The following is a 13,680-nucleotide window of genomic DNA, read 5'->3' as shown; positions in this document are numbered from 1 at the left end:
CCCAGAGGTGACTGCCGGCCTCCATAATGCTGTGGTGAACAACACTACACGGAATACTCCCTCAGGTTCTTCGTTAACTTACTTTCAGGAGAAATGCCACATGCCACAGGAAGATCAGCAACCTCTGAGTCACAGCACTTGCCTGTATCCTAGGCTTCAATAGATCATGCCAATGTTTCCAGTGTATAGTACCATTCACACATCCCAGCAATGCAGGACACAGTTGTTTTCTGCACAGCGAGCTCAGTGTTCGTAAGGCTGTGGGGGATTGTGGTTCAGTAAAGGGAAAGGAGGGCTCTCTTTATCTTGTTTACCACCATCTTCGGCATCCAGCCTACTTCCTAGAACTTGGTTGATTCTGACTCGAGTAGATTTTGTTTGATGCACAACTCATGTGTGATGCTGAAAGGCATTGCCTAGGGACAGGGGACATTTTCCCAGAACTCACAGGCCAGTCTTTGGTGAATTAAGGGCTGCTCAGTAAGCTGAGAAAACACAGTGTAGGCCCAAGCTGTTCTATCATGCCCGTTATGCCAGAGAGCACTGCCTCCAAGTTAAAAGAGTCCCAAAGATCTTTTTTCTCTTCCTACAGGTATCATGAGTGACATTCCTCCACAGCAAAGAGCAAAGGGTGTTTCTTAAACAGCCAACCACTTCTCCATCTAGAGATCTGGGAGTAGAAGTTTAAAACCCATAGAAAATCAGAGCTAAACTGTCTCTAGTTGAAGCACAATATTTTTTTAAAGCTTGATCTTCACACAATAGACATACCATCCATTAAGTAGTATATAAGAAAAAAAAAGTTTGCCTGGTGTGATAGCACATGCCTTTAATCCTAGCACTCGGGAGGCAGAGGCAGGCAGATCACTGTGAGTTCGAGGCCAACCTGGTCTACAAATCGAGTCCAGGACAGCCAAGGCTAACACAGAGAGACCCTGTCATGAAAAACAAAAAACAAACAAACAAAAAAAGTTCAGTAGATAATCAGAGACAATTGGACCTTAAGAAGTCCAAAAGAAGCTTTAGCTTGGAGCATACCATCCTGGAAGAGGGCTTAGTGTGGGAACAGGCTTCTCTCTCGTCCTCCCATGTTGTCTTTGAGGTTCTGAAGGAGAGAACCTTTGCGCTTCCTCCTCAGTGTAGCACATAGCACCTCACTGTGCCACTCTGCCAGCAGGGTACAGCTGTGTCACTGGTTTAATACCCACAGCATTCTCATGCTCTGTGAGGATAAACTACTGGTAGAAAATAAGTTATCAGTACTTGATATGCCACCCTCCAAAGCTCAAGTTTGCCTACAGCACAGTGTACAAATAAATAAAAGTACTAAGTGTTTGGCCGTGGTGATGTATGCTTGTAATCCCATCTCTTGGAGGGCTGGGGTAAGGAGATTATGAGTTCAAGGCTGAGTGAGGTCTCAGAGAGCCCCGTCTCAGGAAATGAATTATGTTAGCCCACCAACATGAGACAGTGGGACTCCATCCAAAGGACGAGGTATAGGATGTGAGTTCCCTGCTTTCATGTTGGTTCTCACTGTAGCTTCCCTTGCCAGCATAGCACTGGTGGTAAGAGAAGGGATTCTCATGGGCGCCCTTTACATGCACTGTCAAGTTTTTATGAGCAAATACAGTTCACAAAAAAATTTTCAGAAGCTCAAGTTTTACTACAGCATCTTTCATCTACTAACTACTACCACAAAGTAAAAGTCTTTTCACCAGAAAATTATTCATATTCTTCTTGTGGTCGTGGGTCCTGATGAACCAGGTGCCTACATGGTGGGCACTTGGTAGATGGTTAACTATCCTTTGAATAAACGCTGCTTTGAGCGGCAGATTTTACTAGTAGGAATTTACCAAGCAGACAAGGAGGGCTATTATAGAACATGATATATGAAAACATCTAATACCTGCATATTGTAACATTCTAGTAGATTTCATTACCTAGGCAGGTTTATGTTTATGAAGAATTAAACTGATAATATATACAGAATTGTGTGTGTGTGTGTGTGTGTGTGTGTGTGTGTGTGTGTGTGTGTGTGTGTGTCTATGTCCATGTGACATCTGGCATGATCAGGGTTATGATACTAGGTAAATGGGAATGGGCAGAACAGGGAGCAGTATTGGATTCCCATTTTCCAGCAGTTTCCTCTGAGGAAGCACAGTAAAATTCAAGTAGAGAATTCCTGTTTGTAAATTACACTTAATCATTTGATGTGTGTGTGTGTGTGTGTGTGTGTGTGTGTGTGTGTGTGTACACTCATGCATATTGAAGTCTGAGAACAACCTGCAGGAGTTGGTCCTCTATTTCTACCATGTGACTCCTGGGGATTAAAATCAGGTCAAAAACTTGGCTGCAAGCACCTTTACCCACTGAGTCATCTCACTAGCCTACAAACGGAACATTCTTATTGGACCTTCTGAAAAGCTGCACTGTCACTACAGCTCCAATAAGCCACTTTATTTTTATTTTTATAAAAAATGTTATAAAGTATTATAAAACTTTGTTCTTGCAGTCATGGATGCCAAGGGACATTAAAAAATGTGCACAGTCTTTGTTCTTTCCCAACCACACACTGACTCCATATACTTTCTAATTCAACAAAAACATTTTTGCTGAGTTTCAGCACTGTAATAGGCATTGTACTAAGTATCAGCAATACAGTAATAACTAGATAAAACGGTATAGGGGCTGGAGAGCTGGCTCAGTGGTTAAGAGCACTGGCTGCTCTTCCAAAAGTCCTGAGTTCAATTCCCAGCAACCACAGGGTGGCTCACAATCATCTATAATGAGATCTGGTGCCCTCTTCTGGTGTGCAGGTGTACATGAAGGCAAAACACTGTGTATATAATAAATAAACCTTAAAAAAAAAAAAAAGGCTAAGTTTGGAAGAGCCATTGATAAAATATGTGGTTGGTTCACAAGATCGCCTTTGGGTACGTGCTGTGGGGAGAACTCATGTATTCTGCTTTGATAGCATGCAGTAGAGAAATTATAAGTAGCCAGAGAAGTCAGTGGAAAAATGCAACAGAGGCTGGAGCCAGGAGGGCGCCAGATGCACCTAGAGCCAGAGAGACAGGATGCACGCACCAAGACCCGTCTCATCTGTCATGGCTCCTGCTCCTCAGAGTACCTGCTGCTCTGTGGTTCCTGCTGACTGTCTTCTTGCAGTTTTTGGCCCCTTCCCATCCTCTTGTTGTGAGTGTCTTTGCATATCTCACATTCAGATTGTCAAGAGAGATTATCTAATTGGGACAGACAGCCAACACTCATGATAGTGTGACTCTGAGCAGGGTTTTCACAGCCATGAATCCTGTTTCCTGCCATAATAACTGCCTTTATAGGAACTGTCCACCCAAGTTTTTGCTGCTGTGGCCATGATTGTGGGTATGCTGATATGTAAACATCTAGTACAAAGAAACATCTAGAACCCAGTAGTTGTTCAGTCCAGGAGGCTGGATGTCTCAGCTGGTCTTCACTATACATTAGAAGCCCAAAGAAGCAGGGTGTGATGTCAGTGAAGGAATGGGCTTGCCAGGGAGAGTAAACAGGCAAAGATCAAATGCTTTCTTCTTCCATGTCCTTTACATAGGCTGCCACTAGAAGGTTTGGCCCAGAGTGAAGGGGATCTTCCCACCTGAGAAGATCCAAATTAGAACTAGATCTTCCCACTTCAAATGTGTTAATTAAGAAAAAATAATCCCTCACTGACGTACCCAGCCACTTGGTTTTAGTTAATTCCATATACAGTCAAGTTGAAAACCAAACTAGTAATCACAACATCTAGAAAGGAGTAGCATCTGTGGCCTGCTCAGTCCAGTCCGTGATAAGCTTGGAATCAGTCTAGGGCCTTTGGATGCTTGCTTGTGTGCTTTTTTTTTTTTTTTTTCCCATAATGTCAGAGATCATGCCCAGGGCCTTGAAGGTGTTAGTAAAGTCCTCTATCACTGCCCTAAATCCTCAACCCAGCTTTTGTTTGTTTGTTCGTCTGCATGTGAAATAATTTCCCTATAGCTCTGGTCAGCTTAGGAGTTACAACACTCCTGTTGATCCCCTACTCTTGTGTTCCAAGCACTAAAATTACAGCCACCATATCTAGCTCAACTTGGGACCTTCACTGATTGGTTTAAATTGATATAGGCATATTTATCAAGAACATTTTTAAGGGCTGAAGAGCTGGTTTAGCAGTTAAGAGCATTCGTTGTTCTTGTAGATAATCCAGATTTAATTCCCAGCACCCACATAGTGGCTTACAGTCATCCATAACTCTAGTTCCAAGGCATCCAGTGCCCTCTTTTGACTTATGCAGAAACCCAGCACACATGTGGTACACAAACATGCATGAGGACAAAACACCCATAAAATAAAATGAATAAATCTAACAAAATTGTTAAAAGTTACTTTTGGGGGCATATGTATTATTAAATAGCGATCAGCTAATGGATTCATAATTTATTAGTGATGTTCAATAACTTGTGTGTATTGGGTGGCCTCTGCATTAATATGACCAGTAAATAAGAGATACATTGAGAATTTCTGTCCTCAGGGAGTCATAGAATCACAGGTGTTCAAGGCACACCAAGTAAGCCAGCAGTTGTAGAGCTCTGCTTTGTTTTGAAGATGTGGGTGCAGGGCTCTCAGAAGGAGCAGTAGATTCTCCGCGCTTAATCGTTAATGGCAGTTGATGAGCAGAGCACAACAGTGAGGGATTGGCAGGCAGAAGAAACATTATGTGCAGGGGCACTGAAGTGTGACAGAACATGGCACATGGGGGACCTGAGAAGTATTCAGAATGGTTGGTGTTTGGGCTTGGGCAGCAAGCGCGGGGCGGATAAATGTGAGACTTCACAGCACTGTTAGTAACTAAGCTGCTGCTGTGTGTGTAGTATGCGCTGCCCAGAAACTGCTGTTGGCTGATGGAAGTGTCTGCCGCAGGGTTTTAATGTTGAGAGCTGTGAGGACTGTGTTTCTTCTGTTTGGTGCAGTTTCCTGCAGGGTCCTGTGAGCATATGCTAACCAGGGAGTAGATGCTGGAGTTTAATTTAAAAATATTACAATTTCTCACTTCATTTGACACCTCTCAGTTTTCTGTGCATTTAAATACTTCACAGCAAAAAAGTTTTAATATTGAAAAAGAATTATGTCATAGCATAATTAGATCCCTAGCACAAAATCAATTCTCTTTTCTGCCAGCCTGGGAAACATTGTCCAGTTTGGCTGTTATGGTTATTACACTAGCATCTTACCTGATACATGTCTAAAAGGCCAAACAACTTTGCTGACAATTTGTAGTGTCTAAATAGCAGTTTGACCACATTGGGTCAAAGAAAGCATGCTAACTCAGAATTGAGATTGAAGATAGCATGTCTAAAGATAAAGGATTTGTAAATGTGGCCAGTTAAAAAATTATCACAGTGAAGAAAATTGCAAAAGAAGTTAATATTCTAGTTTCTACAAACTAGTGTCTTCCTCATCTCATTTCTTTTAAAAATAACAGCAGAGAAAAAATGTAAGATTTTAGAGTGTTCCAAGTTTGAGAAAATTAGTAAACACCTGGGGACATGCATAATTAGGACCAATGGAACCAGCCTCCCCAACATGCCCTCCTCAGGCCCACACTGTGGAGAGCATGTTTTTGCAGGGGAAGTAGACACAGAGGACGAGGACACAGAGCCAGTTGCAGCTCTGATTGTTTGTAAATTAAACTGCTAAATGTTTTCCTCAACAAAGCAATTGAGGTCAACACAGTATGTATGCTTTGTAAGTAATTTACAAATAGAATACGGTCTGGTCTCCACCTTCACAGTCTCTACCAGTTCTCGAGGATGTGGGTAGTGAACTAGACTAGCTTAAAAGTACTTGCCACAATGTAAGATAATGCAGAGGACACAATGGCACTCTCTTGAATGAGTGCATAATTTTTAAAATGAATAATGAATTACTGTTTATGTATATTATTGGGACAACCTCCGTATTTTCCTGTTAAAATTCCTTCTTCACTGCGGACACAGTAATGATTTATGAAGTACTAATTTATTTATCTGGCATTTTTGTATAAGATCCTCCAGAGGAATGTCAGTGTTCTCAGACCAGGCCCCAAATTCCACACGATTTGCTTGAGCCATCCCTGTGATCTGGCCCTCATCCACCCTTCACTATTCCCACCTTTCACCTCTCCTCCTCACAATACAAGCCGTGACCCTCTGGACCGATAGCCCACTGTGCCTCATTAATATACATGTCCCTTCCTTCTCATGGGACTCTGACTTCCCAGAGATCAGGGACCCTGCTTCTGCTGTTCACCAGTTACTTGTGATGGTCAGGTCATAGTGTCTGTTAAATGAAAGCAACCAAAAGACAATAAAGCAGCCAAGTCATAAAGAGAAGAGTGATAGAACAAAGGAGACCTACCTATACTCTGTTTTGAGACAGTGCAAGGTTCCTTCAGTTTTTACTGCAGATGAACGTAGTCGCTGTTGATCTACGCCTGGGCTTTGAAGTCAGAGGGTAATTTCTATGGTATAAGTCACAGCTAAGAAAACAGGTAATGACTTTAGTTCAGAGAAGGATTGTATGGAGTTCTGAATGCACTTGCTAATGATGTCATTACTGACGATTAGGACCAAAGATTGGGGAGAGAGAGAGTGTGTGTGTGTGTGTGTGTGTCCCCATGTACACATATATACACAAGAAGGTAGGGATAATTATAGTAGTTTAAAATCCTTTGTTAAACATTTCCTATGTACTTTTCTAAAAAGAGTGATGTTATATGACCCAACAAGTATTAACTAGTATATTCCTTATCTTAAGTAAATTGAAGATTTTTTTTTTTAATGTAACTGCCTGAGGTCTCATTACTAGAAAGAGGGAAAATCCTAGGGAAGACTCAAGTCTGTGGTAAGTAAGTACAATTTTGGTAAATTACAGCAAATAAAAATTAATATATAAAAAAGCTATCTATGGGTAGGCTACCTAAATACTGCAGAGTGTTTTGACCCCTAACTACCCTATAACATATACCAGTAATCGACATGATAGCAGATGTACACTAATCAGAATTATAGCAACATTGTTAAATTTTGTCTTTTTAATTGCTAAACATAAAACCTGAAATAATATTAGAAATCCATCTCAGTGAGGTGACTTAGCTCGGCTGCCTGCCAGCTTATTACTGGTGTTACAGAATACTACTTTTTGCAAAAAATACAGAAATAATTATGAAAATTATAACTGACTTCCTCTCTTAAACATGTGTTAAAAATAATGAGGGGAGAAGGGAGGTGGGTAAGATCTGGAGGAGGGGAGGGAGACTAAGCTGTGGTCTGGATGTACTGTATGAGGAAAAAATTATTTTCTTTGAAAAAATAACGGTATATACATAATTTTTGTTGGGTTCTTGATAAAAATATACTTCAATAATTTATATTCCAAGTTGAATTTCATTATTTACAATTAGCACAATATCTGTTTAAGGTTTTGGGCAACCATGAAAATAGCACTGAATAAAAAAATGTATTGAAAATCATGTTCATATAAAGTTACTCAGTGTTTTTACAAGCTATATGCTAAAAGTAACACAGTGATCTATCACCAAAAATTAATTGTATCTTTAAATTGGCAGCCTAAATAGGTTCAGTTTGTTTTGAAAATAAGCAATTGGGGAAACTTTTCTCTTGTAAAAGAACTTTTCAATCCACCATCAGAGAATCCCCTCCTCATCTCTGCTACTGTCTTGCGTGTCCTATGTTTGAGAGTCCTTCAGCCTCAGCAGATCTTATACCCCAGTCAGAGCAGATACTTCTTTGTATTTTTAGCAAGAGACTGATGACAAAAGGTGAAATAGAAAAGAAACAGCATCTCTTATTTGTCCTTGAATTTGGAGGAGAAATAGCATCACCAGGATCAGGCCTGAGAAGCTGGAGTGGCTGCCATGCCCGCAGTGACTGGCAGCTGCTTCCATCTCTACCTCTGCTTTTCTTCCAGGTGGCATGCCTCCATAGTTCAGCTAGCAGATATGGGAAGAGCATGTATATTCACGTGTGACTAGGAACCCGAGATTTCTTTAAAACTATTCTGTCTTGAATATATGTACTACAGTCCTAAGCCATTTGTAATTTGCCTGGCACTGAAAAAGTAATGGTGATCTGTAACTTAACAGTGAATTACAAATGCTTTAATTAAAGTGTTGAAACTGGAAATGTTGATAAAATATGACCATATTGTGAAAACTAAAAAAAAGGCATCCGTCCTCTATGGCATTTCAGTTGTTCTTAACAGCAACTGCTGCTCGGTGCCTGACTTGTATTATTTTCCATATCCCGAGAGGAAGTGTGTGTGTGTGTGCTGCTCATCCTAATGTGTGTGTCAGGTGACCTAAGGTCAGGGAGGCCATCACTAAACAAGAACTTTTAGTTTGCACAGTATTAGCTGCCTCTGAAGGAAAATAAAAGACAGAACTGATTTGACAGCTCAGTTCGTGTTTCTGACAATGTTGTCCATGTCTGATACACATGAGTGCACATCACTCCTATATTTCTTCAACATGATCACCAGATAATGTGTGTTAAGCATACATTTGGGTAGGTGGTTTACAAGCCCGTGTTCCATTCTTCTTTCTCACCTCAGCTCACAGGTGAATGCAAATGGCCTTAGGGCACAGGCTAGTATAGACTTTCCACCTTTACTTTTGTATACCAAACAAACACTTAACTCCAAACAGTTAGTGGCCATTTTATAAAATGACGAGATCCTATGAGATTTGGGATCAAGAAGCTTTACAGGTCACGTTTCTGACCTATAGTATGTAAGGAACTTCATAAAAATTCAGTTTTCAGAAAATGAAGCCGAATGAGGCAGTTAGTAATTGTTGATTAGATTTTGTAACATATTCACTAATTTGCAGAAGTAGGAAGAGGCAGCCAGAGGATATGGAAAAATCGACTTGAAGAAAACAAAACTAGAAACCTCAACTGTTGATAAGAGCACGTGAGTGATAGAGGAGAATAGGTCGTGCCACGAGGAAAACAAGTTAAAGCACTGCTATAGAAGGTCTGGAAAGTTAGAGAACATTGTGTAACAAGTAAAGGAATAAATAAAACACAGACAGCTTTATTGTATCGGTTCATATTTCAGACCTGGGCTTGGCGCCCAGATTTTTATAGAAACATGCCATAAAATCAACATTCAATTGACTATAAATGATATTCCTTTATATTTTTGAAATGCACACCAATAGATTTAAACTCCTCATCACATGCCTCAGTAGTATCCCATCTGGCCGCTCTGCCTCCATGTGTACAGCATTCCATTTCCTATCACACAATTCCCCAGTGGTGTCTGAAGTCTCACCATGTAACCTTCCCACTGCCTTTCAGGAACCCTTTGAATCTAGGCAGAGGGAGAAACCACTTAACAATTACATGGCTGAAGTGCAGGGTAAATAATTATAATTAAAACAAGAGATTGGAGCTATGAGGGAATGGCTAATAAGAAATAAAGAAAACTCCAATAACTACAGGAATTCTGCAAATAAGGAAGAAAAGTGTCTTGGACTGCTTCAGAAGCCTAGGATTAGATCTTTCTGCCGTGAGGTGGCTTCCTGGATGCCACTCACACAAGGTCCTGTTCTCTAGCATTTTTTTTTTTCTTAATTTCCGTCCAAGGAGTTGGTAGCTGTTTTTGGTGTGTCCTCACCACAGACACTGCCCTGGAGCTGCTGGCGTAGGAAGTCCTTGGGAATTGCTGTCCAGGGCACTCAGTTGCCCATTGTGCACCTCAGTAGCTGGTGTAGAGACCAGGCACGACTGAAGCAGTGCAGCACAGGAAGCAAGCCCTTCCTCCATGTGGCTCCTTGGTACCTTCTCATGGGTCTTATCTTCATGCAGACTAGTAGAGGGCACATATTTAAGGGAAACAGATACATTTTAACAGCTCAAGTAGTGAAGGATCCAAGAGACTACAAAGTCCTACTGACAGGAACTTCTAAGGTCACATGGGATACCCACAGAGTCAGGACAGTTTGTTTTCCCAGTTACACACTAGAGCAAATATTCTTTGTATAACAGTTCCTACCGACAGACATGGGTAAAAATACACCTGTGTCTGGGTGTACACAATGTACACCCATGCACAGTAACATAACTGTCTCCCTGCATAACAGAATTACAGGCCTCATGACAAATGACCATACTTTGCTCATTTGACTGAATTTTAATGGTCTTAAGTATTTTTTCTTAGTGAAATGATCACATGCAGATAGTTTTCAACAATTTGTCTTAAGATATCTGTTACCTTAGCACCCAAAGAAGATGTTGGCAATCTTGTATTATTTCCATTCTTCCATTCTGGGGAAAAAACCATACTAGTATACCTGAATAAATATGAATTGCAATGAGTCACCATAGTAACCATGCATTAGACGCTGAGAGGAATGGTCGCATGGTAAGAAGTTTTCGTAGAGGTATTCCTCTATCTCTCTCGTTCTTAATGCAAGTGTGGCAGCTCTGAAGGGGAAGCTATCCTGGCAATCAGGAGCCAAGGAACACCACAGAGTCACACCACACAACAGCCTCACACAAAAGATTTACTGGGAAGGAAAATCCAGAAGGGTAGCTCTGGATGAGAAAGAGCAAGGAACTGAGCAGACACAAGCTTTATGTAGGGTTTCTTGCGGGGGGGGGGGGGGGGGGGTAGAGATGTCCAGATTTTCAAGGTGAGGGTTGGTAGAATTCCAAGTCCTGAGCTGGTGGAGCTCAGGGATTGGAGGGTTTCTGTGGAAAGCTCAGGATTGGTGAGTTTTCCTTTTCAGGGATAAGTGGGATTTTTTTTTTTTTTTTTTTTTTCTTATAGGGCAGGGCCTGGCTACTCCCCTGCCTCTGCACTGGGAATGACCACCACTAAGGCTGGTAGGGAGTCTCAGGGGCGGGGCATGGCCACTTTCCTGCCTTGAGGGTTCACAAAGTTTACCTAGGGAGTCCACAGGAGAAGGCTTCTCCTGCAGCTACCACTTAAATTAACCAGTGATAGGTATTGTCAACACTTTTCAGAAGACCGAAGTCAGATGGAGTCAGGTAATTTTCCTAAGATCTAGAGTCGGCAAACATCAGAGCCAAGATTTAGCAAGAGTCTGATTCTGAGTGTCTTGGGGTTTACACATGGGCAACAACCTCTGAAGACCTTCTGGCCTTAGGAAGACTAAGACTGAGCTAAGAGCTGGAAACAGGGGCCTGGAGAGTGCTAGATCATATGTACTTGCCATGCGAACATGAACACCTGACTTTGGCTCCTTGTAGCAACTACATAGGGGAAAAAGCTGTAAATGGTGGCATATTGCAACAGTCACAGTGCTAAGGCAGTAGAGACAGGAGGATCCCAGCTGTCCAGGCAGAACAGCTGAACTGATAAGCTCCAGATTCAGTGAGAAACCCAGCCTCAAAAGATAAGGTGGAGGAGCTGAGTGATGGCCCTGTGGTTAAGAACAATGGCCACTCTTTGAGAGGACCCAGCACCCACGTGGTGGATCCCAGCAGTCCGTAACTCAGATGATCTGACTGCCTCTTCTGACTTCCACGGGTACCGGGAATGCTCATGGTGGGGCACAGATGTCTATGCAAGCAAAACACTCATACACACAAAATACTTTTTTTTTTTTAAGTGGAGAGTAGTTGAGGAAGATACTTAACATCCATCAATCTCACACACATGTGCACACCCACATATACCCACAGGAACATGAGTATACACACACACACACACCAAAACAAAATCAGAAACATATAATGGACATTTGTTTTCTTAAAAGACCCATTGAACAATTTCATTTCAAAGCAACAGGAACCTAATGTGTATGAAACCTAAGAACTACTTTCTGTTTTTACCAAAGTAAGTGCAGACACAGATCCAAGGGAACAGTGCTCCTGTGTTGTTAGCAGTGTCAGCCCATCAAGCAGAATGTGCTTTGCATACTCTGTGAAGATGTGGCTTCATCACCTGAGAGCTGCTCTCTGCCGAGAAACAGGCAGTCTAGGCGCTCTGTGTTCTGCATGTTATTAGCATTTCTAAAGCTTCATCCATTGCCTCCAGCTCTGTTCTCATTAGCCAGCTCTAGGTCAAACGTCCTACCAAAGTTGCAAGGCAATTTGGGAAAAATAGAATAATGCTATGGTTGCCCTAGACCATGAGTCAAGCCAAATTCCATCCTTATTCCAAAGTCAACCACTGCAGTGTAAATCAAGTTTTACTGGGACACAGCTCATAACTTCTGCATTGTCCATGTCAGGTGACAGGTTTCCAGGGAGAAATTGAATAGTAACAGCATATAACATGTGACACAAAGAGAACATCGGCTATCTTACCTTTTACTACAAAAAACTTGTTCAGACCAGTCGGGAAAAACTGAACACAGTGGTAACTGGCTTCCATGAAATAAGACAGAGAGAGAAAGAAGGAAGGATATTTAGCAGTACCAGTAGTGTGTACCACCCACAAGGGGTCTGGGTCTTTAAGTCACAGGGTCATTTTGAATATATAATTGTTATCACTCCTTTGTTTGACTCCTCTTGAGTCAAGAGTTTAGAAAAATGGAAATTATGCAAATATACTGTATCTGGTGATTCACAGTACCATGATACATCATGAAAGCAGAAGGGAACTCATTTAGGATTTTACACAGCACTCTATATAAAGTGTTCTCTAAGTCTTAAATTCCTACTTTAAAGGTTACTGTCCCTTTAACCTGTTTCTCTTAGGTTCTTGCATACACTGAGGGACTTCATGGAAAATGGATGTTCAGTGAGATCCGAGCGGTGTTTTCGAGGCGCTACCTTCTGCAGAACACAGCACTGGAAGTGTTCATGGCAAACCGAAGTAAGTCTCTACCGGAGCGTGAAAGAAGATGTACTTACCCTTGATACTATTCATTTGCATGTAAGATATTGCTTGGTTATTGTCTGTATTCCCTTTTGTGTGCTATACCACCAAAGCAAAGTGTGTTTGGAGACTTTGGCTTTGGTTTCATATGGACAAAGCTCGTCTTCCATGCAGACTCATTGCCATTGCAGAGAAGCCACAGTCGCCCCTTGAGCACTGCATCCTAAGTGGCCATGTCTCCTGTAGTTTGCTAAAGCCCCTTCTTTTCTTCTACTGCAGCCTCTGTGATGTTTAATTTTCCTGACCAAGCAACAGTTAAAAAAGTTGTCTACAGCTTGCCTCGGGTTGGAGTGGGGACCAGCTATGGTTTGCCACAAGCCAGGTAATTATATCATGTTACACATTATCTGAAGTTTGTTTACATATGTAATTTCTAAGACTAAGGACTTTTCTTACTCTGTGGGTTGTTTATGGGGAAGCACGTTATGGAAACCGCTTCATGAAGCATTAGAGACTGGCTAGGGCAGACTTACTAAACGTGTCTTCAATGACTGCAATGATTATAGCCATAGTTAATATGTAAAGAAGACTCTTTGCCTGAGCAGTGGTGGCACATGCCTGTAATTTCATCACTCAGGAGGCAGAGGCATGTGGATCTCTGAGTTCAAGGCCAGCCTAGTCTACAGCATGAGTTCCAGGACAGCCAGGGCTACATAGAGAAACCCTGTCTCAAAAAACCCAAAATAATCATCATCATCATCTTTCTAGTTAAGCCATATAGTACTAGCACACAAAACCCTCTCATGGTGTTTGTGA

The 13,680-nt window shown here is 41.6% G+C and overlaps 1 protein-coding gene across 7 annotated transcripts in view; it reads left to right on the top strand.

Moving 5' to 3' along the window:
* The window catches only part of Nbea (neurobeachin), a 657,568-nt gene that overhangs the window by 552,231 nt on the left and 91,657 nt on the right, over nt 1-13,680 (top strand). For all 7 annotated transcript variants that reach the window (XM_051157177.1, XM_051157179.1, XM_051157174.1 and 4 more), the window contains 2 exons: nt 12,744-12,861; nt 13,144-13,246. In XM_051157177.1, coding sequence (XP_051013134.1) covers nt 12,744-12,861; nt 13,144-13,246 — 221 coding nt within the window. The remainder of the gene's footprint in view (nt 1-12,743; nt 12,862-13,143; nt 13,247-13,680) is intronic.

The sequence above is a fragment of the Acomys russatus genome, chromosome 15 (assembly GCF_903995435.1).
Source record: "Acomys russatus chromosome 15, mAcoRus1.1, whole genome shotgun sequence".
NCBI classification, from domain to species: Eukaryota; Metazoa; Chordata; class Mammalia; order Rodentia; family Muridae; genus Acomys; species Acomys russatus.
The sequence above is the reverse complement of the archived record's forward strand: the minus strand, read 5'-3'. Positions and strand labels throughout refer to the sequence as shown.